The sequence below is a fragment of the Astatotilapia calliptera genome, chromosome 17, assembly GCF_900246225.1.
Source record: "Astatotilapia calliptera chromosome 17, fAstCal1.2, whole genome shotgun sequence".
Lineage (NCBI taxonomy): Eukaryota > Metazoa > Chordata > Actinopteri > Cichliformes > Cichlidae > Astatotilapia > Astatotilapia calliptera.
In genome coordinates this window covers 9,750,075-9,774,937 of record NC_039318.1, presented here as the reverse complement: position 1 = coordinate 9,774,937, position 24,863 = coordinate 9,750,075, and the positions used below count along the sequence as shown (strand labels likewise).

At 40.5% G+C, this 24,863-nt stretch overlaps 2 protein-coding genes across 5 annotated transcripts; one reads left to right on the top strand and one right to left on the bottom strand.

Moving 5' to 3' along the window:
* The first annotated feature begins 8,641 nt into the window (after nucleotides 1-8,641).
* Nucleotides 8,642-13,852, top strand: LOC113009447 (GATA zinc finger domain-containing protein 14-like). The gene is made up of 4 exons (XM_026147733.1): nucleotides 8,642-8,737; nucleotides 12,124-12,920; nucleotides 13,570-13,664; nucleotides 13,781-13,852. The coding sequence occupies exons 1-4, from the start codon at nucleotides 8,700-8,702 to the stop codon at nucleotides 13,850-13,852; spliced, it is 1,002 nt and encodes a 333-aa protein (XP_026003518.1). The 5' UTR covers nucleotides 8,642-8,699.
* A 980-nt stretch (nucleotides 13,853-14,832) lies between these two features.
* Nucleotides 14,833-23,295, bottom strand: LOC113009723 (G2/M phase-specific E3 ubiquitin-protein ligase-like). 4 transcript variants are annotated; one of them, XM_026148201.1, is made up of 15 exons: nucleotides 22,903-23,295; nucleotides 20,783-20,941; nucleotides 20,521-20,562; nucleotides 19,670-19,788; nucleotides 19,298-19,472; nucleotides 19,083-19,208; nucleotides 18,718-18,761; nucleotides 18,537-18,549; nucleotides 18,185-18,399; nucleotides 17,408-17,588; nucleotides 17,155-17,238; nucleotides 16,299-16,444; nucleotides 15,936-16,177; nucleotides 15,741-15,850; nucleotides 14,833-15,548 (listed from the first exon to the last, which is right to left on the bottom strand). In XM_026148201.1, the coding sequence occupies exons 1-15, from the start codon at nucleotides 23,029-23,031 to the stop codon at nucleotides 15,399-15,401; spliced, it is 1,935 nt and encodes a 644-aa protein (XP_026003986.1). In that variant the 5' UTR covers nucleotides 23,032-23,295; the 3' UTR covers nucleotides 14,833-15,398. The 4 variants fall into 4 exon arrangements, 2 of the variants coding, with proteins under 2 accessions (XP_026003986.1, XP_026003985.1); XM_026148200.1 differs by having other exon boundaries at nucleotides 18,537-18,606; nucleotides 22,903-23,294; XR_003270237.1 differs by having other exon boundaries at nucleotides 15,482-15,548; nucleotides 15,653-15,850; nucleotides 18,537-18,606.
* Nucleotides 23,296-24,863: the final 1,568 nt, after the last annotated feature.

The following is a 24,863-nucleotide window of genomic DNA, read 5'->3' as shown; positions in this document are numbered from 1 at the left end:
CACAACAACTGCAGCACCAACCACAACTACCGCAGCACCAACCACAACTACTGCAGCACCAACCACAACTACTGCAGGACCAACCACAACAACTGCAGCACCAACCACAACTACTGCAGCACCAACCACAACAACTGCAGCACCAACCACAACAACTGCAGCACCAATCACAACTACTGCAGCACCAACCACAACAACTGCAGCACCAATCACAACTACTGCAGCACCAACCACAACTACCGCAGCACCAACCACAACAACTGCAGCACCAACCACAACAACTGCAGCACCAATCACAACTACTGCAGCACCAACCACAACTACCGCAGCACCAACCACAACAACTGCAGCACCAATCACAACTACTGCAGCACCAACCACAACTACCGCAGCACCAACCACAACAACTGCAGCACCAATCACAATAACTGCAGCACCAACCACAACAACAGCAGTTCCAACCGCTATAACAACAACAACAACCACAGAAGGTGATTACAAATTATTTGAAAAACATATAGCTAATGATTAACTACAGAGACTTAAAAAGATGCCTTAAATCTGAATAGATTCTTCGGTGGGTCAACACAAGTAAATCTAAAATTCACCCGGAGTCAGAAATCTTTTAAATAGTAGAAACTGGTGCTGCAGCTGACTGTGTAAAATAAAAATGAATAAAAGATTCTGTCATGGGTGTTGTTTAATCCAAAATTACACCAATTACTTTGCTTTTTCTTATATTTATCGACCCCCTGTGTATTCCTTAGAAGCAGTTTGCACTACTATGCAGTCATTATTCACACACCTCGTCTCACTTGGGGGCATTTCTCAGCCAGATATGGCTAGCTAGTCCAACTGTCCACTGGCAGGAGTGTTTAGCTAAGCTCTGTTGTCGGACACTACATGCTTTTTCTCATCTGAGCCTGAGTCTTCATCATAGATTGATGCATTGTACCATTAACCCTCCAGTAAGGTTTTTTTATTTGTACAGTTTAGGAGTTCATGTAGCACTTCCCTGTGGTCACTCCGGCAACCAAACTGACCTGTTGGGAACAGTTCTGCCCTCTGTTCCTCTTTCACCTCTTGTCCCAATGTGCTGCTCCAGTAGGGGAGGAGTAAACCAATGATGATCTCAGGCTGTGTTTCTCAGCCTCCCCTGGCACTGTCACCTGAACACAATGCACCACCTCCTCTGTAGCTGACCCACAAACCGCATACTCCTACTGCTTGACTAGCGAAGGCAAAGGGCCATTCCAACCTGATCTGAAAAAAGCAGCAGTGGTCCTCTGGAACAAGCCAAAGTTGGCCCCTCGCTGCCACCAGAAGGCTCAGCGCCTCTCCAAATAGAAGTAGCAGCCGCATATAAAAATATTGGAGAGCTCAAATGCAAACTTCTGTAGTTTTGAAAGACATGTAACACTTTTCACATGGAAGACTAACAACAAAATTCAGTTTTAAAATCTTATGCTCTTTTATTCACTTCTGATTGTAATGTTTTTAAAATCTAAAGCCCTGCAAGCACTAGCCCACATAGAGATGAGGATAACTACCTATGGAGAGGTCATCAATGCAACCATCATCAAAGTTCTTGAAAAGGTATGCCTATATAAATTATATACACAAGTGAGTAGACGGGAGTGGACTTAACAGAAAGCGAGCCTTTATTATGGCTGAAGACAAAGTGCACAAACAAAGCAGGGATGGCGTGACTAGACTATAACTAAACTGGGAAAACTAATACTGCGACAAACTAAGAAAACTCAGACTATGATGATCACTGCAAGGACTGACCGTGAAAACATGGAGGTGAGAACACAGACGACGCGACACAGACTGTACGAAACACAGAGACTAAATACACATGAGGGAAGATCAGGGGAAGTGGATGCACACGGGGAACACAGGTGACACTGATAATCATAACAAGACACGGCAGGAGTGAACGTAACACTGATGGGAGATGGGCAAAGTAAAGCAGGAAGTACACAGAGGTTCAAACAGGAGGAGAGAGAGCACGGGGAGAACGCAGACATAACGGGCTGGGGAAAACATAGAATAAAGCACAAAGAGAGACGAGGGCTCATAAATACACAGAGGGGCACACAGGGGGTAAGACTCATTTAAAATAAGTTTGCTTTGTGGATTCTTTAAACTTACTTTGAATAATAAGAAAGTGAGATAAACATTTAGATGTTTAGTCTTTGTGTTTTCTCTCTGTTTAGTTTTTTAGGAACCAGATCATGAATGGAACAGCCCACAGTCTCTCTGTGACAAACATTCAACAAAAGAGAGTTGGCCCATAAAAGCTCCACGTGGACAGAAGTCAAAAGTGTCTGAATGAAGACAACAATTCAAGGATGTCTTTGTTTTAACATAATGTGAAGCAGCAGTATGCCTCAGCTGTTTTATCAAATCTTGAAACAAGACAGTTGTAGACACCGGCTGTTTCCACAAGCCATCAGATTTACAAGTCAAGACAGTAATTTCTGAATGAAAAGAAATAACAAACAGTTTTGTAATTACAGACTTTTGGTTGTATTTTACATAAATGTGAGAACTGGAAATGTGCTTTGATCTGTCAGAGATTTGTAAGAAGCGTTTTTTTTTTTTTCAGTTCTCCAGCTTGAGAAGCAGAGGTCCCTCTGACAACCCTGGTAACCAGAAAACGTTAAAGTTGGCTTCTTGCTTCCTCCTCCTTTCTATATTAAAAATAAGTAAAATTACAGTGAGTGAAGCATGCCAAGTGAACGAATACTGAACCTCAAAATGGGAAAATCAATTGTCTGTTAGGTATTACTGTTATTGTGACTGATTCTGTTATACTCAAGGTCACCTTTCCAGTTCATTGGCAAGAAAGAATTTGAAATCACCCCTTGTTTGCTGAAGGTTGTGTATTTTTACTTTAAAGTATAAATAAAATTTGGAGGAAGTCCAAAACATTGTGTGTGCAGAAGAAGTCTCAGGAAGCGTCTCTTGCTATTGAAATGTCAGGTAGATATTAACTATAAGTCTCATGGGACCACCACTCTACCTACTGAGCTATCCCTGCCCCCAAAACTAAATACCAAACGAAATTTGTTTCTAAATATTTTTGCACTTTGTGGTGTAATATATACTGTATAATATAATGTATAATGCACTTTTGTATAACAATTTTGGGATTATAGTAGCAACATTCACTAAAAATGTCCTCTTCAACATGTCATTTGGACCACTGTGGCCAGCCCACCTGGGCCCGACTGGGCAAGCCTCACATGTGCTTTTATTTGAGCCACCAAGTGGCTACTTTCGGCTACTTTCTTTTTCACATGGGATCACACCACAGTTGATGTGGTGACACCAAATGCCCTTCTTCACACAACCCACGATAGATTTATGTTTTATGGGGCGATCGTGGCTCAAGAGATGGGAGTTTGCCTTGTAATCGGAAGGTTGCCGGTTCGAGCCCCGGCTTGGACAGTCTCGGTCGTTGTGTCCTTGGGCAAGACACTTCACCCGTTGCCTACTGGTGGTGGTCAGAGGGCCCGGTGGCGCCAGTGTCCGGCAGCCTCGCCTCTGTCAGTGCGCCCCAGGGTGGCTGTGGCTACAATGTAGCTTGCCATCACCAGTGTGTAACTGTGTGTGGAGTCATGTGTGGAGGTATTTCACCTCCACAAACACCCAAGACATGGTTTGCGATACATGTGGCAAGACAGTGAGGTGTTGTGGCAACACCACTAACCTCGTCAAAAACCTCAGAGTAAGTCATATCACAGAATATGACGAGCGTATGTTGAGGCGAACTGAAGAGGAGGAGAGGGACAGGTGCTGCTAGGGGGAGAGAGACGTCTCTTGCAGAGTCCTTCAGTGCGGCAGGCAACATGCTTCAACTTCAGGAGTTTTTATTCTATATGATTATTCTGCATTATTAAGCAATAAGAACAAGTCGTCTGATGTCCTGTAATCATTATGAAGCTATATTATTATATTATTATGACAATTACATAATACAATTATATATTGTATTATTTTGGTATCGATCTGATACCAAGTAAATACAGGAACAGTAATGACAATGCCAATACTTTTATGTAATAAATTTATGTAGGGAAGAGCCGTGTATCATGACTCATGAGATTAATTATTAATTTACAAATTTCTAACACAATAACTAAATCACTGTTAATTAAACAAAACACACCTTTCAGCTTTTCGCGTAATTTGAAACTGGCTTTTTTGAAGACCTGGAAAGTAAATGTGTCTGTCTCTGAAGCTCTTTTGGTCAGCTCCTGTTCTTTTAATATGTTATACGCTATAAATAACATTGATGTGACAGTCAACACAAAAAGCTGACAAAAAGATTTTTCATTGTGCATGTTTGAGGTTCAAAAAAGTGATTCAACACAATTCAATATTGAACGTAGAAGAGAGAAACAAAGTATCAACCCTATTGTGCTAGTATAATGTCGATATCATTGATATTTGGATCGATTTGCTCAGCTTAAGCCAGGGCTCAAAGTCCAGTAAAGTGTCGGAATTGTAGATCAGAATTAATAATCACAAAATATATTAATAAATAAATGCAAAATACTAAAACACACTAGAAGTGACAACATGTTACAAGCATACATAAAATAATATTTACAATAACTATAATTGTTGGTCCATAAAACCTCATGTGCACAGAAGACTAAAGTAAAAGTATGAAAGCAACAATTCATGAGTGTGTTGGTGGATTTGTTTTAGCAAATGCGGAGCACCCGCTCACTTTATCACATCATGACATATATGTTTCATGTTGTGGCAATACAAGACATCAGCTGTGTTGCAGGGATCACAAAGTAACATCCACAACACACCAGATTGGTAGACTTAGTTTCCAAGTGTAAGAAAGTATTCCGACTACACAGAACATTAGATGATCTGATAAGTTTTATGATCATTTTGTGAAATTAACTTATGTTGGCTTATTATGGTTGTTTGTCATTTAAGTGTCAGCTTGCGCAGTACATCAAGGATATTAAACCAGACAATCTGATCAAAGACCATTTGAAAGAGGTGTCATTAATACCATTGTTTTACTGCTATAAACGCACATCTCACTCTGAGAAGCCTGTCGACTAGGAAAATAAACTTCTCACTCACTCCTCGTCTAAACAAGGAAATTGACGGCTGTAATTTTAGTGTGGGGAGCATACCAAGTGTTTGAGTGTTGTATCTTGTACCTGTTGTACGACAAAAGGCCTCTGGAAATTTCATCCTGAACTATTATTCTACTATTCATCTTTCCAGTTCACTTGATGAACTTTAAAGCTCTCCCTGTTTGTTATTGTGTACTGTTTGTATTGTGCTTTGAAACACTATAACTAAATTTAGAGCTGGTCCAAGACATTGTGTGTGCAGGGGAACCTTTTATTATGCATCATTAGTTATAATTATAATTCTTATTTACATTTGTAGATACACTGGCACAGATATCCATATGACAATTTAAATCTGGCACACAAAAAACAAACACACAAAAAATAAAGAAAAATGCAAGTATAGCATTTTTCACACTTTGAAGTTATTGTTGAAATATTTATTCATGTTTCAAAGTTCCCTAGTTTTATAGTATAAATTATTTTAATTGTTCTGGCATAGAGCAAAATAAAAAATGTCATGCAGTTTGGGAAAATGGAGCAACAATTGCATATTTTTAGGAAAGTCGATGAGAATTTGTGATTTTTGTCCACAATTTGATACATGAGTAAATAAATCTTAATCTTTACCACAGTTGTCACATGACTGTAGGAACAGTAATGACAAAGCACAAGAGCAATGAATCCAGTCCAGGTGTGTATCCTTCTCAATGCTGCCACCTCCTGATGGAGCTGAGGAGGCGCAGGCTGAAGCCCTGGAAGGTTTCTTTGGACAGAGGCTCCAAAAAAAAAACACGACAGATGGAGCTGACAGCAGAGACTGCACACAGGACCAGGAGCAAAACCATTTACAGAACAATGACTAAAAAAAAATAAACTAAAATTATATTTTTGTCAAACATCAACAAGTTTTTTTTAACTTTCCAAAAGCTAAATTAATAACTAACACAAACTCCTATGTTTAATGTTTTTTATTATTATTATTTCATTCATTTAGCAGCAGACTGGGTGCATTTCTGCTTTATTCAGTGCATGCTCATACTAAAAGACTACATTTGTCTAGTAATTACACTTTCATAACAAATACATTTTCATCGCTGCTTGCTTTTATACTTTTCTCAATTAAACTATTAAAATCTCTTTTAATCAAAGGTGGGTGCCTTAACATGACTAAACATTTTAGCCAAGATATCTGTGCCTGTGTTACTCACTCTCACAGTTTACTGGTGCATTTTGCTAAGCAGGCTAACTAATATTAGAAAGAACTGAACTTGCATCACTTGAATACAGAGTTGTTACTCAAACTTTTTGGTGATAAGACTTAGATGAGGCATCATAGCAGAGCAAAGTTTAACGATGGTAGGAAGCTCATAATAACAGATGACGCACATGAACGCTTATAGACACGGATCTTTGAAGCCTACATGATAACATTATTCCAGCAACAATGTGGAGATCAACTTGTTTTTAGATCCAATTAAAATAAATTAACTCAAAAAGATCCTCTAGAACAGTGGTTCCCAAACTTTTTTGCAGGGCCCCCTTTGTTTTAAAGAAAAATGTTCGCTGCACGCTCATACTCTCTCCCGCACTCGATATGTGATCCATTGTTGATCTGCACACAGCTGTTGTCATGAACGTCGCACTTGCTTACGTCACTGTCGTGAGACATTCTCGCAAAAAAAATCACGGTTTTAGTAACGCAGTAACGCAGCGTTCCTACGGGAAAGTAATGGTAATCTAATTACTGTTTTTGCAATAGTAATCCCTTACTTTACTCGTTACTTGAAAAAAGTAATCGGATTACAGTAACGCGTTAATGCCCATCTCTGGTGGTGATGATGGTGAATTGGAGTCATGGCAGACATCCTGGCAGCTTTATGAGACCATAGATTGACATGCTTGATCTTTTCCAGATTGCCTGGTAGAGAACCATTGGTCATATCATCCCGTAAAAGTGCTGACATGGTAAGGAAAGTCTTCTGATGTTGTCCTGTTGGGATGCCAGCTTCGCCTTCATCATACTGTGTCTGACATGCCCTGTTATATGGAACTTGGCCTTTAATTTTGGAATAGAACTTGAGTCTTATTCCTTAATATCGCTGCAACTTGATTTTGTAGAACACCAGCTTGAAGATGTTCTATGCCATCTGTCAAATGTGGCACGCTTGGTGCAGACACCAACTGACAGCTGTAGCAGGGTCCATGCTTACAGATGCTGCTAATCAGACAACAGTCAGGCACCTGATTATCAGCACCTGGCGTACCAGAAACTCAGCACATACTTCACATGCAATTCAAGTAAATAAATTTGAGACTGGCACTATGCATAAATTTAGTCAATAAATACATACAAGTGGCAGCCCCTACAAACAAACAAATATGTCAAGCGATATATATGAAGTTTATTATACCAAGTGATAAGCAGCACACAGGAAAACTTAAATAAGAGTGTAAGATTGCCATACATCTCATAGGAAGAGTAATAGCATTTTAATATAATTACAAATGCTTTGAACCTGGCAACTGCTCTGCCAGGAAAAACAAAGTGACTGAATGAATTAAACTGTAAAGTGTTCAGTAATTACAGAGATTAGTGGTGGCTAAGGTGAAAAGCAGGATGACCAGAATAAAAGGTGAGCTACATTTTATGAAAAACTGGTTTGCCAACTTCTGTGACGATTTCCAGTAAGTCATACTATGACATAGGTTGACGTTTTTTAGTTTAGGTGAACTCACATGGCTGAAAGCACTGTACTTCCCTCTTGACCTCGGAAAGTTGCTTTTATATCCACTGTGTTGTTTGTGTGTGCTGTTTTTCTACAATTGTTAAACAATAAAAAGAAAGTGCAAGCTACACCTGTTGAAAACAAATGAATGGCAAGTACTGAGCAAATATATATAAATATCTTTTTGAAAACCCAATGTATTTCAGTTAATTCCACAGGAAGGAAAATAAGTTCATACTGAGCAGTTAACCATCAGGGTGCAATCAAGGATCTGGCTATTTGTTCTATTATGATGATTTGTAGTTCCTTTGAAGCTTTAAAGTGTTAGTCCTTACATACTGCATCAGTATTGTCATAACTCAGTCACTCAGATTTGGAGATTGGCAAAGCTGAAGAGAATTTCACAGCAAATCTATAGTAGAATATTAAAAAAAGAATACTTCAGTTCTCAAGCACTTCCAATATTAACTTGAAGTAAAACTAATTTCATCTATGCTTCCCCTGTTACTACACTTAACATACTTTTAATGAGGAAAAGCTCTCAGTATATGTACCAGTACTCCTATCATGCAATTAAACATTTAGTGACATTTACTCATTTTGAACTTTGTGGAGCATTTTTACTATTTAACTTGACCTGCATTATATAAAGATGTAAGTTTCAGTGCACATACCTTTGGTTTGTGGTTTTTCAGGTCATGTGACACTCTTTAATATTGGAGGGAGGAGCAAATCATGTCATCTAAGTAAAGTGTGCAGACACAGAAAACAAACAGTCAGAGTCTGAGACAATCTGGGAGTAGTGAGTAGTAGCAGAGTTCATCATGGATAAAAGAATACTTTGCTGGATATGTCTGCTGGCATATTTTCAGACATCTTTGGCACAAAGTAAGTGTTTATTGCAAGTTATAGCATTGTTTGTACTTTTTATATTAGACAGCTTTAGAGTGATTCAACAACAACAAATGTAGTACAATACTAAAACAAAATGATAATAGCACAGACTCCACAAAATATTAATAATCAGCTTTTTTTAAACTGTAGTACTGTGAGCAAAATTTTGGTTACCTCCAAGAACATACATCCTGGGATCACCGGAATGCACAAACTCCTGGAGAATGAAGACTTCAGTGATCCCATGTAACAATATGACTAGAGCATCCAAGGTGCTCTAGTCATATTGTTACAATTTAATAAACACAAATAAGTTGGGGAATTTGTGTTTATTAAATTGTAACAATATGACTAGAGCACCTTGGATGAGTAGGTTTAATGACAGTTTATTAAACTGTAACATTGGATTGGGTGTATGATATATGTAATGATATGGCATATAAAACCCATTTTCAGTTCATGTTTTTTATAAATCAAATTTTCTGTCTACAGATGGCTTCTTTGAAACTAAGTGAAGTTGAATATTTTCATGCTCTGCTGACCACACAGCACATATTCAAGATAAAGCTTAACATGTTCAATAAAACTTACCTTAAGTTAGTGCTTCTAAGCTTATACAGTGGGTCAAAAAAGTATTTAGTCAGCCACCGATTGTGCAAGTTCCCCCACCTAAAATGATGACAGAAGTCAGTAATTTGCACCCTCAACTGTGAGAGACAGAATGTGAAAAAAAAATCCATGAATCCACATGGTAGGATTTGTAAAGAATTTATTCGTAAATCAGGGTGGAAGGGTTAGGGTTAGGACTTTCAACTCCCGCCACAGATTTTCTATGGGGTTGAGGTCTGGAGACTGGCTAGGCCACTCCAGGACTTTCAAATGCTTCTTACGGAGCCACTCCTTTGTTGCCCGGGCGGTGTGTTTTGGATCATTGTCATGTTGGAAGAGGGTGCATGGGAGTTTGCCCAACCAGTCTACATGTGTTTTGTGGACTTGGAGAAGGCATTCGACCGTGTCCCTCGGGGTGTCCTGTGGGAGGTGTTGCGGGAATATGGGGTGTCTGGCCCATTGCTACGGGCCATTCGATCCCTATACAACCGTTGCAAGAGCTTGGTTCGCATTGCCGGCAATAAGTCGGACTCGTTCCCGGTGGGTGATGGGCTTCGCCAGGGCTGCCCTTTGTCTCCGGTTCTGTTCATAATTTTTATGGACAGGATTTCTAGGCGCAGCCAAGTGGCGGAGGGCTTTCGCTTTGGTGGCCTCAGAATCTCATCTCTGATTTTTGCAGATGATATGGTTCTGTTGGCTTCATCGGGTGAAGGCCTCCAGCTCGCACTGGAACGGTTCGCAGCCGAGTGTGAAGCAGCGGGAATGAGGATCAGCACCTCCAAATCTGAGGCCATGGTTCTCAGCCGGAAAAGGGTGGAGTGCCCACTCTGGGTCGGGGATGAGTTCCTGCCCCAAGTGGAGGAGTTCAAGTATCTCGGGGTCTTGTTCGCGAGTGATGGGAGAAGGGAGCCGGAGATCGACAGACGGATTGGGGCTGCAGCTGCAGTAATGCGGACGCTGCACCGGTCCGTCGTGGTGAAGAGGGAGCTGAGTGTAAAAGCGAAGCTCTCAATTTACCGGTCGATCTACGTCCCTACCCTCACCTATGGCCACGAGCTGTGGGTAGTGACCGAAAGAACGAGATCGCGGATACAAGCGGCAGAAATGAGCTTCCTCCGAAGGGTGGCTGGCCTCTCCCTTAGAGATAGGGTGAGAAGTTCGGCCATCCGGGAGGGGCTCAGAGTAGAGCAGCTGCTGCTCCACATCGAAAGGAGCCAGCTGAGGTGGTTCGGGCATCTGACAAGGATGCCCCCTGGGCGCCTCCTGGGTGAGGTGTTCCAGGCATGTCCCACCGGGAGGAGGCCCCGGGGCAGACCCAGGACACGCTGGAGAGATTATATCTCTCGGCTGGCCTGGGAACGCCTTGGTATTCCCCCGGACAAGATGGAGGAGGTGGCTGGGGAGAGGGAGGTCTGGGCCTCTTTGCTTAGGCTGCTGCCCCCGCGACCCGGCCCCGGACAAAGCGGAAGAAGATGGATGGATGGTCATGTTGGAAGACCCAGCCTCGTTTCATCTTCAAAGTTGTCACTGATGGAAGGAGGTTTTGGCTCAAAATCTCACGATACATGGCCCCATTCATTCTGTCCTTAACACGGATCAGTCGTCCTGTCCCCTTGGCAGAAAAACAGCCCCATAGCATGATGTTTCCACCCCCATGCTTCACAGTAGGTATGGTGTTCTTGGGATGCAACTCAGTATTCTTCTTCCTCCAAACACGACGAGTTGAGTTTATACCAAAAAGTTCTACTTTGGTTTCATCTGACCACATGACATTCTCCCAATCCTCTGCTGTATCATCCATGTGCTCTCTGGCAAACTTCAGACGGGCCTGGACATGCACTGGCTTCAGCAGCGGAACACGTCTGGCACTGCGGGATTTGATTCCCTGCCGTTGTAGTGTGTTACTGATGGTGACCTTTGTTACTTTGGTCCCAGCTCTCTGCAGGTCATTCACCAGGTCCCCCCGTGTGGTTCTGGGATCTTTGCTCACCGTTCTCATGATCATTTTGACCCCACGGGATGAGATCTTGCGTGGAGCCCCAGATCGAGGGAGATTATCAGTGGTCTTGTATGTCTTCCATTTTCTGATGATTGCTCCCACAGTTGATTTTTTCACACCAAGCTGCTTGCCTATTGTAGATTCACTCTTCCCAGTCTGGTGCAGGTCTACAATACTTTTCCTGGTGTCCTTCGAAAGCTCTTTGGTCTTGGCCATGGCGGAGTTTGGAGTCTGACTGTTTGAGGCTGTGGACAGGTGTCTTTTATACAGATGATGAGTTCAAACAGGTGCCATTCATACAGGTAACGAGTGGGGGACAGAAAAGCTTCTTACAGAAGACGTTACAGGTCTGTGAGAGCCAGAGATTTTCCTTGTTTGAGGTGACCAAATACTTATTTTCCACCCTGATTTACGAATAAATTCTTTACAAATCCTACCATGTGAATTCATGGATTTTTTTTCACATTCTGTCTCTCACAGTTGAAGTGTACCTCTGGTGCAAATTACTGACCTCTGTCATCATTTTAGGTGGGGGAACTTGCACAATCGGTGGCTGACTAAATACTTTTTTGCCCCACTGTACTTGAAACTCCTGTCAATATCAAATGATTGCATGGAATGACTTTGAGTTGCTACTAAGATTAGTAGACAGATTATTTTCTGTCGAGTTATTTGGAGAGGGGCCAGCAGTCTGTGGCTGTTACTGAAATTATGAATGAAAGTTTCATCGTGTTAAGTCATTCTAATCTGCGCTTAACTCACTGTCTTTAAGCAACCACAACTGCAGCACCAACCACAACAACTACAACTGCAGCACCAGCAACCATAACTGCAGCGCCAACCACTACAACTGCACCAACAACCACTACAACTGCAACGCTAACCGCAACTGCAGCACCAACCACACCTGCGTCACCAACAACCACTGCAGCACCAACAACCACTACAACTGCAGCACCAGCAACTATAACTGCAGCGCCAACCACTACAACTGCACCAACAACCACTACAACTGCAACGCTAACCGCAACTGCAGCACCAACCACACCTGCGTCACCAACAACCACTGCAGCACCAACAACCACTACAACTGCAGCACCAGCAACCATAACTGCAGCACCAACCACTACAACTGCACCAACAACCACTACAACTGCAACGCTAACCGCAACTGCAGCACCAACCACACCTGCATCACCAACAACCACTGCAGCACCAACAACCACTACAACTGCAGCACCAGCAACCATAACTGCAGCGCCATTCACTACAACTGCACCACCAACAACAACCACTACAGCTGCAGCACCGGCAACCATAACTGCAACAGTAACCACAACTACTGCACCAACAACCACAACACTAACCACCACTACAACTGCAGCACCAACCACCACTACAACTATAACACCAACCACAACTGCAGCACCGGCAACCACAACTGCAGCACCAACGAATACAACTACAGCAACAACCACAACTGCACTACCAACCACCACTACAACTACAGCACCAACCAACACAACTACAACACCAACCATAACTGCAGCACCAACAACCACAACTGCAGCACCAACAACCACAACTGCAGCGCCAACTACTACAACTACAACTAAAACTGCAGCACAAAGCACCACAACCCCTACAGAAGGGTCAACCACCATTCAAAGTATGTGATTTAAATTAAAAGTACTTAATGTGTGCAACAGTTTCTCTTCCTACCTTCTGTTGTCCTTCCAACATTCACACTCTAATACTAGGGTGGGAAACTCCAGGCCTCAAGGGTTGAAGTCCTGCAGGTTTTAGATCTCACCCTGGGTCAACACACTGGAATCAAATGATTAGTTCATTACCAGGCCACTGCAGAATTTCAAGACATGGTGAGGAGGTAATTTAGCCATTTAAATTAGCTGCGGTGGTTCTAAAACCCGCAGGACACCAGCACTTGAGGCCTGGAGTTCCCCCACCCAGGGTTGGACTGGGACAAAAAAACGGCCTAAGCATTTTGACTAGAGACCAGCCCACAAAGTACTATAGGAAAAGCCATAAAGCCTCAAATGCTGTTGTGACTCCTGGTTTCATCTAAAAATCTAAAAATGTTATAGTGTAATTGTTTCAGTATTGAGGGAAATGTGCCTTATAGCAATAATCAAATGCATTTTATGATGTATAATTACTTTACACTTACCAATTATACTTTTATAATTCTTTTTTTCAGTTCCAACAGGCCCACAAGCACTTGCACATCTAAAGATAAAGATGACTACATACGGGCAGGTTAGCAATGCAACCATCATTGCCCTTCTTGAACAGGTATAGCTATATCTTAAAGTTTGCTTCGTACATTCTTGACTTATCAGTAATTTCACACACACAAATCATGTGTTAAAAATTCAAATGTTTAATCTCTGTGTTTTCTTTCCATTTAGTTTAACACCAAGGTCCTGAATGGTATACCCCACATTCTCTCTGTGACAAACATTAAAAAAGTTGGAGCATAAAAATTGAATGTGGACACAAGTCAAAAATAAAAATATAAAGGCAAGAATTTAACAGTGAGTTAGTAGATTTGTTTCAACATGATCCGGAGCGGCAGTTTGCCTCAGTCGCTTCATCATATCCTGAATGATTAGTACGTTGGTGTGAGAAGGAGACATCAGCTGTGCTGCAGTGGTCGACAGCCAGATGGGCTTGGATTGCTCTGTGAATGTATGAAACCTAAACCTGGGTGAAAGCAGATCATATTTAAATATCAATCCCCTTACATGATCATTTCTGAAATTAAATCAAACTGCAGAAACACAATGCTGTAGTTCCCATGAATTACAAATGCGCTTTTGGTTTATCATCTTGAAAAGTACAATAGGCATCTCAAACCAGGCAGCTGGCTAATAATGTCAATACTTACTCACTCTGACAAAATGGTGACTAGGAAATCAAATAATTTATATGCTTTGAAACAAAAAAAATATTTTATTTATTGGTTACGTGTTTTAGTAATATCACTTTTGAGTCATTTAAAAGTACAGATCCGGAAAAGCATTAATTGTACTGCACACACAGCTAGGCCTCTGAGAAAGTGGGTGACACTCAGTGGGTGAGAATTCCACAGGTGTTAACTTACTGCTCACCGTGTCAATAGATTTTAATTAAATTTCTGTAACAGATTCTTGTTAACTCGGCTTTTCCACATGGAAAACAAGGAAAATTATTACTGTTGGTGCATAAATACTGCACCCTAATGAAGAAAATAAATCAGTTTTCAGATATTACTGACCAACAACACACTTTTTCCCCCTTTGTGGTATTAGAATCAAATCTGTTTTTCAGAATTTGTTTTTGTATGTCTGCTGATTTGTACTGTACTTTAAACTGTGACTAAATTTTACAAACTTGTCACTCCTGCTACTAAAGTCTCATATACACAGAAATATATCTGATTCTGATTATTCTGAATAAAGAGATATAACCATTTGTAATGGCCATTCTTTGTATCATTTATTCTTTCAGAATTCTTTTTAAATGAAACTTTATTCAACTTGTGAATTTAAAGCAGATTTATACCCATATACAGAATATCAAGAACAACAGCTGTTAGAAAATACAAGAGAAAGTGAAAACATAGATTGCTATTCAATGTTAAATGTGCTCTTCGTAAGTGCCATTTTAATAATTAATGAAAGAAAACACACCTTATCTGCATCAACAAATAAACTCAACATGGATCCATCAACTCTGACTTGGCCCTGCCAAAAACATCTAAGACCTTGTGTGTTGAGTACCATTCCTTCCCGTTCTTTTAAAATACATGATTCTACTTATCAAAAAATGCGCACAGGTTCTATTATAAACACTACACGGTTTAAAACCATCAGACTGAGGTCTTTACAAAATACAAACACTGGTCTAATCTACAGCATCGTGTCACCAGCACCAAAGTGCACACAGAGCAAATTGCGTCCTTTTAGTCATGTTGTTAACATCACACAGAAACGTTTAATCTCCAGTGAGAGGGAATTCTCTTCATAATCTCATCATCACTTCTCTTCAGTTGTCCTCTCCGTCTCGCAGCACCTTGTGCACAGCTCTGTTTAACAGGGCCAGCAGGTCCACAGCCCCAGCCACTCCCCTTGGCAGGTAGAGCTCCAGAGAAGAGGAGGCGGCATGAGGCAGGCGCAAATCTTGCATGCTGGCATCCTGAGAGGGGAAAAAAAAAAAAAAAAAAAAAAAAAAAGGAATAGTGAGGGAAATGTGACAAAGATTCATCTCTTGACAAAGGAAAAGGAGCTATATTTTATCACCTTGGATAGTTGATGCTGGTGGTGATTCTTGTGAATTTGAATCACAATTAAAGGCAGGATTTTAAGGATTTTTATGTTAAACACCAACCTGAGAGTAAAAACACAGAGAAATGAATCTGGGGAAGCCAAGAGGAGGCAAACGGTCAGCTCCTGTGATGAAGGTGAGGAGGTCTTCAAAGGAAAACTCTGCCTTGCCGTCTGATTGTGCAAACAGAGACATATTTTATCTAACCTGAAACACTAGAAGCATCTTTATTCTTTCCACCACACCCTCCAACCTTACCACGCACTAAAGTGAGGATTGTTTCCCAGTGTCCAGCTGTGGCCTCCTCATCTGCCCTCAGTTGGGCATCTGAAGTGCTAAAGCTGATGGTAAAAAGCTGCTTGAACTCTTCCAGACTCAGAGGCTGCTGCGGTGCACTCGTCATAACTGGGGCAAAAATTTCCCAGTGGGACTGAACCATGTCCCACAGCCCACCACAGCTATTCAGCCCCTCAGTAAACTGGGAGATCATTTTAGTCACCCTGAAGGACAGCAAGTGGATTAAATTTAACTTTTGTATTTAGAAAGGGCAACATTTGCATGTAGCTCAAGTTGAAACTGTCGACACCATGTGTATGACGTATGCTTCTGTGTGTGCACTACCTGTCGTAGATGTAGTGTTTTACCAGGCGACTATAAATGGCTGGCATTTCATCAGAGTTGGCTGAACAGATCTCAGGGATCCCACAGCGTGACACCCAGTCGCACAGACTGGGAGACAGCAGCTTTACATCAGTACAACTATGTAGCTGTGAGAGCAGAGGAACATCATTTGTGTGCGGCACACAGAAGGCAATTATGTACACAGGACTGAGGGTTTAATACAGAGAAGAGTTTAAAGGTGAGGGGGGAAAAACTGCCATACAAACAGTTCATCATTCTACAGCTGAAGGCAGAAACAAGATGTTATTCAGCACTGTAATTATGCTACAGTCACATTAGGAAACCACTACAATTGCCATGGTATATGCAGTGATCTCACAATCTCATCGAAATGGTTACTTAAGACAGGGACCAGGTCTGTGACCTGTGTTCAAAGGGACTATCACACATCAGGAGGGTGATTGAATGGCAGTAAGATGCAGTCTGCTATCAGACTGTATTGAATAGGGTCATTTGGCAGTTACAAAGTCTTTTGTCATCCGTTGCTTTCTCTACTACACAGAAACTCACAGTTCCCAGTTATTTTTAGTGTCCAAGCAGAACCTCACAAATATGAAAAAGAAATTCCTTCACAAGTTGTTGCACAACCAACTTCTGGGCAACCAGTGGGTTGGTGCAGCTATGAGGTTACCATCCTATTTTTACTCCAGTGTGACCGATCCATCAATAAAATAACTGGTTTATATTAAGATCACCGTTATCCAAACTAACCATGTATAATAACACAGGTACAGCAGTATATCAAGTTTTTAAATATGTTACAATTAGAGTTGTGAGTTTTCTTCTTGTGTGCTACCTCTTTCAGTTGGATTTGGACTTCGGTATCAATAATGTCCCGCCAGTTGAAGTCTTCTAATGTTATACTGTGGCAACACATCACCTGTGACAGTAAAATAAGCCATACAGACAAAGATTGTGCTGGTAATACCTGACACAGCTACAGGGCATCAGAAAAAGTAATCTAATATCACATTCGCAAAGAATAGGCAATACTGTATGACAAATTCTTGTAGTGCCTACACTAGCACACATTCAGTTAAGGACTCTACCTGATACAATGCAGGGTGAAGGCAACAAAGTCCAGGCCCACCCTGAGCCAGCGACCAGCCAATGAGAACCCCAGCTTCATAGTACTTCCTCTCCTCAAGAGCTGTGAAGTTGCAGGTCATGAACAGACTTCCTGGAAGACCCTCAAACACACAGCTGTGCTGCAGCTCCAGCAGCATCAGCCTGCATGAGAAGAAATGTAGACATGAATTAACAAATGACACCTTTATGCTTTGGTGTTTTGGCAGAAACCTCTTTCAGAAGAACTGAACATTTCTCTCAGAATGGTGGAGCACCAAAACAAACAAAACAAAACAAAACGAAAACGAAACCTAGATGCCATTATTGTGTCATTCATCAAAGAAAAAAAGAAAAATCAGCTGCTACCTTTCCATTTTGTATTGCTGTAAATACCATCTGTTCACATATTTGGGGTTTTGGACGGTTGATCAAACAACACAATCAGTTTTATTACCACACCGTCTTCTGGGATCCTGAACTATCATGATGAGCATTTGACACAATTTTCACATTGTTTACTGCAGCCCCAAAATGTATAGAATATGATCCTATTATAGACTACATGCTACCATGTGGAAATCTTTTTGTGAGCCAGTTTTCCAATTACAAAAAAAAGTGAATATTAAATCTTGATGAAATTCATACAGTCATGTTGGATCAGAGTTTGAATAAATTAGCTTCAGTATAGAAAACCATACAACTTATTTTATGCCTGAAGCCATCAGCTCCAGCAATAATTTCAGGGAAATGATGAGGACCTGAAAAACTCCCTGACAGGGGCCTCGTGGCTGTCGGGCTCTTCTCCACTGAAGGAGATAACAGGCGTCGCCCTGAAGCAGAAGTCGGGCCTCCTCACCACCTCCAGAGCGCCGTGGAGTAGATCTGTCCGCCTCACCTGGATGTGAGTTTTCAATCCTGGATCTACGTTCTCCTGTCTGAACGCTCTCAGGATGGTGTCCAGGTCAACAGTGGACTGCGCACAAAAGATGCAAGTTTAACAGGAGACAAAGATGATGATGATAATAATAATAATAATAATAATAATAATAATAATAATACAACAAACTGAATTTAGGATTGACTTTTTTATCTTTTATCCTCCAAACTCACCTTCTTTGTATCCCTGCAGATGCTAGGCTTGATTATTAGCTCACTTTTACCATCTTGGCAGCTGTCTGTGCTGCTCCCCCCCCCCCAAAAAAAAAAAAACCCACACAAATTCAGATAATGCAGCTATTTAGTTTGTCACTAATCATTTCTAAATGTGTATTCACAGGAAATGTTTTCTTGCCTTTTTACCACAAGTGTCTCACTTGCTGACCCTTCAGATTCTGTCTGTAAGGAGAAGAGAACTTTATAAACTACAGACAAAATGGAGGCAGACTGAGCAAAGCTAAAGCAGATTGGAGAAATAAACGAAATAATTAAAGATCCCGTGTTCCCCGGTTCACAGGAACAAGGCGTCCAGGGGTCCATGAGCCATTTTAAACACTTGCTGTCGTTTCTGTTTTTTCACAGAAGCCAAATTATCTTTAAACTGAATCTTAACACACAAAGTTGTCTTTATGGCTTTTGAAATATAAAAATGTATCAGATCCAAGTCCTACTTTTATAATGATCACATCAGGGTATTAGTAATGAAGCAGCAGTAGTTACCTCTGAGTAGTCGTGGTGGCTCAGGATATATAAAGCACCATGTTCAGAGATCCTGAGGACCTGCTCTCCAGTCCAGCCCTCTGAAGGGGTGTCAGGGACAAACAGCACTCTGGAGCTCTGCACACACTGGAAACAACCACCACATTCAGCAATGTTCTGTGTACTAAAATGAACAGACTTTAAGACACCTCAGGCAGAACACATCTCACACCCACCTGCAGATATGTAAATGAAAACTTTTGTCCTGCCTGTTTTACAAAGTGCCCCTGAAAGAGCATCGCCAGTCGACCCTTCACCTGAGTGGCTGACCAGCTGTGGTCAATGGTGATGCGAGCAGTCATCATCATGGCTTCCAGAGCTGCTTGGTCTTTATTCTTTGGAACTATTTGTCTGGAAGAACAGAAAATAACATTTACTTCACTGAAAAATGTTATGAACAGTTGAGTAGATTCAAACAGAGCTATGTAAACACCTTTTATTGCCACAATCATCACTTTAGAAACAGTGGGAGCTACTCAAACATTCACTGACCTAAAATGGCATTTTGAATAAGATTTTATGGTATTCTTTCCTACATAAACACTCACCTGTCCAGCTGTGACATAGAGTGTCCTCTGGGTAAACAGACCACGTCTTTAACCACCAGGCTTTTCTTCTGAGGAATCAGTCTCTTCCATTTGAGATGACCAGCTTTGTTAGAATATGGCTGAAATACACAGAATAAACCCTCAGTGTTACATGTTGGATTCACGAACAGGAGAATATCCTAAAGTTACAATGGGGCAAAACTGTGCAGGAAATGGGAAATATGGTTTCCATTTTGGCAGAAAATAAAGTTTGAAAAAACTGATTGAACTTTGATTAAAAAGCTTAAATCGTTGATGATAAATAATGTGCTGGAGACTGAAGTCAACATTTTTCTGACACTGTGGAAGAAAGATGAACAGATTCATCAATATTAAGGTCAAGCCTACAATAAAAATATAAAGTAGTAGTAGTAATGTAGAAAGAAAAAGTTCTTTTTTAATACACTTGAAAGTGTGAATTGTGAATATTTTCTGAAGGAAATTTTATTTAAATCTTATGATGTCTAATTCATTTTTCATTTTTTATTGTCCGCCTGGTTTGGGATGAAGAACCAATTTCATATAATACACACGTTAACCAATGTTAGGGAGGCAATTTAAGCTCCTTGAGGCGACTGTTGTTCTGATTTGGTATGAACTGATTTGAATTAACATTGCTGTGCTTTGTTCTAATTCCAGTAGGGGAACTGGACCACTGCACCATATAGTTATATACTGTTTGCACTGCTCTCACTGTTTGTATGCAGCATCCCTGCTCTAGAGTCCAGGCTGCAAATCAAATGCCTGAGTCGGTGATATGTTATGAAGAGTCATGACATATCAGTAATGAATAAAGGATTCCCTGACTTTACCATTGCTGGATGACTCTTTGACTTTCTGATAGAAGGAATCACCTACAGGAAGGAAAAACAAGAAGGGTGAATAAAAACAAGAAATGTGAACTAAAAAAAAAAGGAATACAAATAAGATGAACATTGTAGAGAAGCAATAAAGTAAAGTAAAAACCCATTCCTGGAGGTCCTGACCAGCTATTTAGCATGGGATGTCTTTTTTTCTACTACAAATTTCTTACTTTCTTACCAAGTGGTTTATAACTTCTGCCTTATTACTAACCTCCAGCTCTATCTCTACTTCTTGTTTGCAGACCACAGCAGAGCAGTGAGGTTCTTCCTGGTCTGGGGAATCTGTTTCAGCCTGGTGTCTGGGTTGAGTTTGGACCTGCTGCTCAGGGGCTTCCTCGGAGTTGGAGAACAGAGGACTCGCCATGTATCGCTGTGTACAAGAGGAGGACAAGGAGCTGGCTTGTTATGTATGAGCACACGAATGATGCAACAAAAGAATATGTGAGTCCGCATCATTAACCATCAGGCAGCAAAACACCATTGTTGTTTTGAATACATGAGTTGTAGTTTCAACATTGTGGATCCACTACAACATCAGAACAATTCTACTCACTGCAATGATGAGAGCTGATTAATCACAGTGTTTTGAAATTATGGCTTTGGCTCTGGTTCAGTTGTCCTTTTGCTTGATTGAACAGTTTCAGTGATGTATCTGAAGCAACACTGATTGTTGGAATAACAACAATCAGTGATATTAGATCATGTTGTGGCTTGTAGTCTAACTTGGTGCTTTTTGCTTGACAGGTTTGACAGCAGATTGTTATTTAGCTGTACCAACAGAATTTCATCAATTTTATATCAGAAATTCTTGAGAGAGTAGTAGTAAAGCTAATCATCTACAGAGAAATGACTTATCTGAAGAGTTTCGGTCAGGTTTCAGAGCTCAGAGTACAGAAACAGCCTAAGCAATGGTTACAAATGGTGGCCTCTGACAGTGGCCTCATCTCTGTGCTTGTCCGGCTAGAACAGATTGATACTGTTGACCATAAGATTTTATTACACCAATGAGAACATGCAGTGGGTATTAAAGGTACTGCACTGCAGTGGAATCATATCTTTCTAACAAACTCAAATTTGTTCATTCCATTTACATTATACATGTTTCCTTTAGGCCAGAGGGCCACTTGCGTCTCACGTCATCCCTATATCGGCGTAAAGAAATATAATGCAGTTTGGCTCTTTAAGTTTTTGTTTTTTTTGTTCAAGAGGATTTCTTTGTTGTTGAATGCAACATTAAAATAAGTTCTTTAAAAAGCAAAGAAATTATTTAATGATGGCAAACGTGTCGAGTGATTGTCTGTGTTAGTTCAGTGAGAGTTATTCGCAAAGAAAACAATTTTCACCTGCAGTCAATAACTAATGTCTGCATTATTATTTTGATAGATTCAAACAAAGTTATAGCAGAAGTGCTGCCATGTGTCTGGCCAGAAAGACAGTACCAATTTGTTTATTTGGCAGTTCAATGAAAGTCTTCAGTTTGTTAAGAGTGAGAAGAAAAAATGTGCGTTTACGTGATTGATGATGATTGTTGTCTTCCCATTCATTTACCATTCATTTTCTCTGTTGTACCATTATAGGGTCTACCTTACAATATAAAAAGTGTCTAGGGGCGACTGTTGTTATGATTTTGCACTGTATAAATAAAATTGAAGATGTCTTGTTGATGCTAGAGGTGAGAAAGCATATGGGCTACAGGAGCAAAAGTCCACACCAGGTGCCACTCTTATCAGCTAAGACCAGGAAACTGAGGCCACAATTTCCATGGTCTCAGAAAGATTCATGAACAGAAGATTGGAAAAATGTATGTATGTATGTATGTATGTATGTATGTATGTATGTAGTAGGAGACATCTTCTAACACATTTGGTGCACTTGGTAACAACTGAGAAAATGCCACCAACTGGGATGTGGTAGAACAAGAGAGTGTAGCTGACAAATCTGCAGCAATTATGTTGTTGAAAAATGCCATGAAAGCAGTTCTAAATTGAAAAAGGGTTTCCATCCCAGTACCAGCAAGGTGCAAGTGAAAGTAAAGTCTGAATGGAAACGCAGAACAATATCTATACATCTACAGTTCTACATACAAAGTAAAACCAAACAGGTTTGGTGAGTATTTAAAGCAATACCTCTCTGTACTGTCTAGAAGTAGGACATCAACCCTTTAAGGTGTATTTATATGTTAGTTCTGAGGTTAGTCAAAAGATATTGGATCTGATTATGATATACCACCACTCTGCTCATCATATGAGCTTCAAAAAGTTTCCTGATGGGGTCAGCACTATTTATAAATCACACATAATGTCTTGCAGTGAAGTATTTAAAAAGACACACCTGGTGAACGCTGTATTCCTCCTCTTCCTCCTGTGTTATCAAGACCTTACAGGGCTCCTTGGAAGAAAACACTTTCATTTCAATGTTTTCTTTAATGACCAGTGACACTGGTTTCTTCCCACACGCCATCCTTCCTAAAATGACACCGTTTACGGTATCTAACCTTTGCTTGTTCTTTATTTTGTCCTTATTCTTACTACCTCTTTTTTGCAGGCTTCTTGTGACTCAAAGCTGATTTCATGCTAATTAAGTGTTCTCTTGCTTAGCTGAGAGGGAACCACCAAACATCTAAACAGGTGAAGTTTCATTACCTCAAGCTGCAACCTATCAGTCTAAAGCTGTAGTTGGCTCACAGTTGTGTTCTCAGGCTGTGATTGGTTGTGTGGATAATCTAGAAGCTGATATTTATGGGAGTTCTGTTTAAAAACAGTGTGACTTTTGAAAGGACGGTTTGTGTATAGGAAATGAATTACTGCTGTACCACGTGTGAAACAAAATAAAAAATGAAATGAAAAAAAGCTCTGCCTGATTCAAAAGTAGCTTTAGAAGTACAACATATGGCCCAATCAATGCAACTTTGTCTCTGTAGAGCTTGAAGGAGACTTGTCCTCAAGTTATAGACACTGTCATGAGAAAAGGTCACTAATCATGCTATCCTAAGAATTTCTTTCATCATAAGGCTGATTATTAAAATACTGCTCTTAAAGCTATCATACCATTATTAACAAAAACATTCATTTACCTTATTAAAATATGGACTGCAAGGAGAAAGTCTGTAACACATTATTTCAGAATCCATATTTTTATTTCCTTCTTTAAAATTATTATTCAGGCTTAATTTTCATTCACTTCAACTTTCCTGTTAAAAGTACTGCAAAAATTAATTGTTACAACATGTAAGTTTACAAGGAAGACATTTCAGGACCTTTGATTTGAAACAGTGTAAAATAACAGCTAAAAAATGATAAAGAAATGACTTAGGCTTAAGCGTGAGCTTTGGTAGCAGGTACTAGGAAACAATGATTCCATATCTAATTATGTTTATTCATTTCACTGAGACTGTGGCGAATAATAAAACCCCACACTGAACAGTCTTTAATCAGCAGGATCAAAAACTGAAAATTTACCATTTAATATCCTTCATGAGGTTCAAATGGATCCGATGAAATGTCACATGGATAAATCGAGTTAGTATCTTTGTGTATTTCTTAAAACTTAAATCAGGAAATTTATTTTTACATGGAAAGACCTGGTGTTGGATGCTTTCACCAACACCACCTTCTTTACGCTTTCCCCCTGATTCCTTCAATAATGTTTCACAGGGTCAGACAGTCAGAGCTCAGGGTCCTCTTGGTGGCACCCAAGTGTCCATCAACAGTCTGGTTCCCTACTCCCTGCAGGGTCTTGAACAGGGACCTGTGGCAGCTCAAAAGGAGAATGGACCTTAGCTGTAGAAATATCGGTATGGCATTCATCTCCAGGTTTTTTCCAGCCTTACAAATGCACTTGAAGGGAATCTGTCATTCTTGACTGACCTCAAGCCCTTAGTTTATCATACCATGCAGAATTTAAGTTCTTCTCCAACAAGGAGACCATGTCAGAGGCTCTGGGCTGCATTATCTTTGCAGTACAGAAACTGTGATTTGGATTTGCTATATCCACTCCAGTCATTGCATCTGAAAGTACAAGGGATAAGGCTCTGTTCAGACAGTGACTTTCTCACTGGCTTGGTGACACAATAAAACAAGAGTATGAAGCAGCACGTGTGCCTGCCCCCCAGGGGAAATCTGTGCAGTGGCATCCCAGACAACATTTTACATATTCACTAGGTTCTACTGTCTTAATGTGGCCTTTGGGTCCATGCTGTGATCAAGTGTTCTGCCATTAGCATTTCTTCCTATTGACACTGCTTTGTCCCATCATCACCTTTCAATTCTAAGGTTTTACATATAAAAATATAA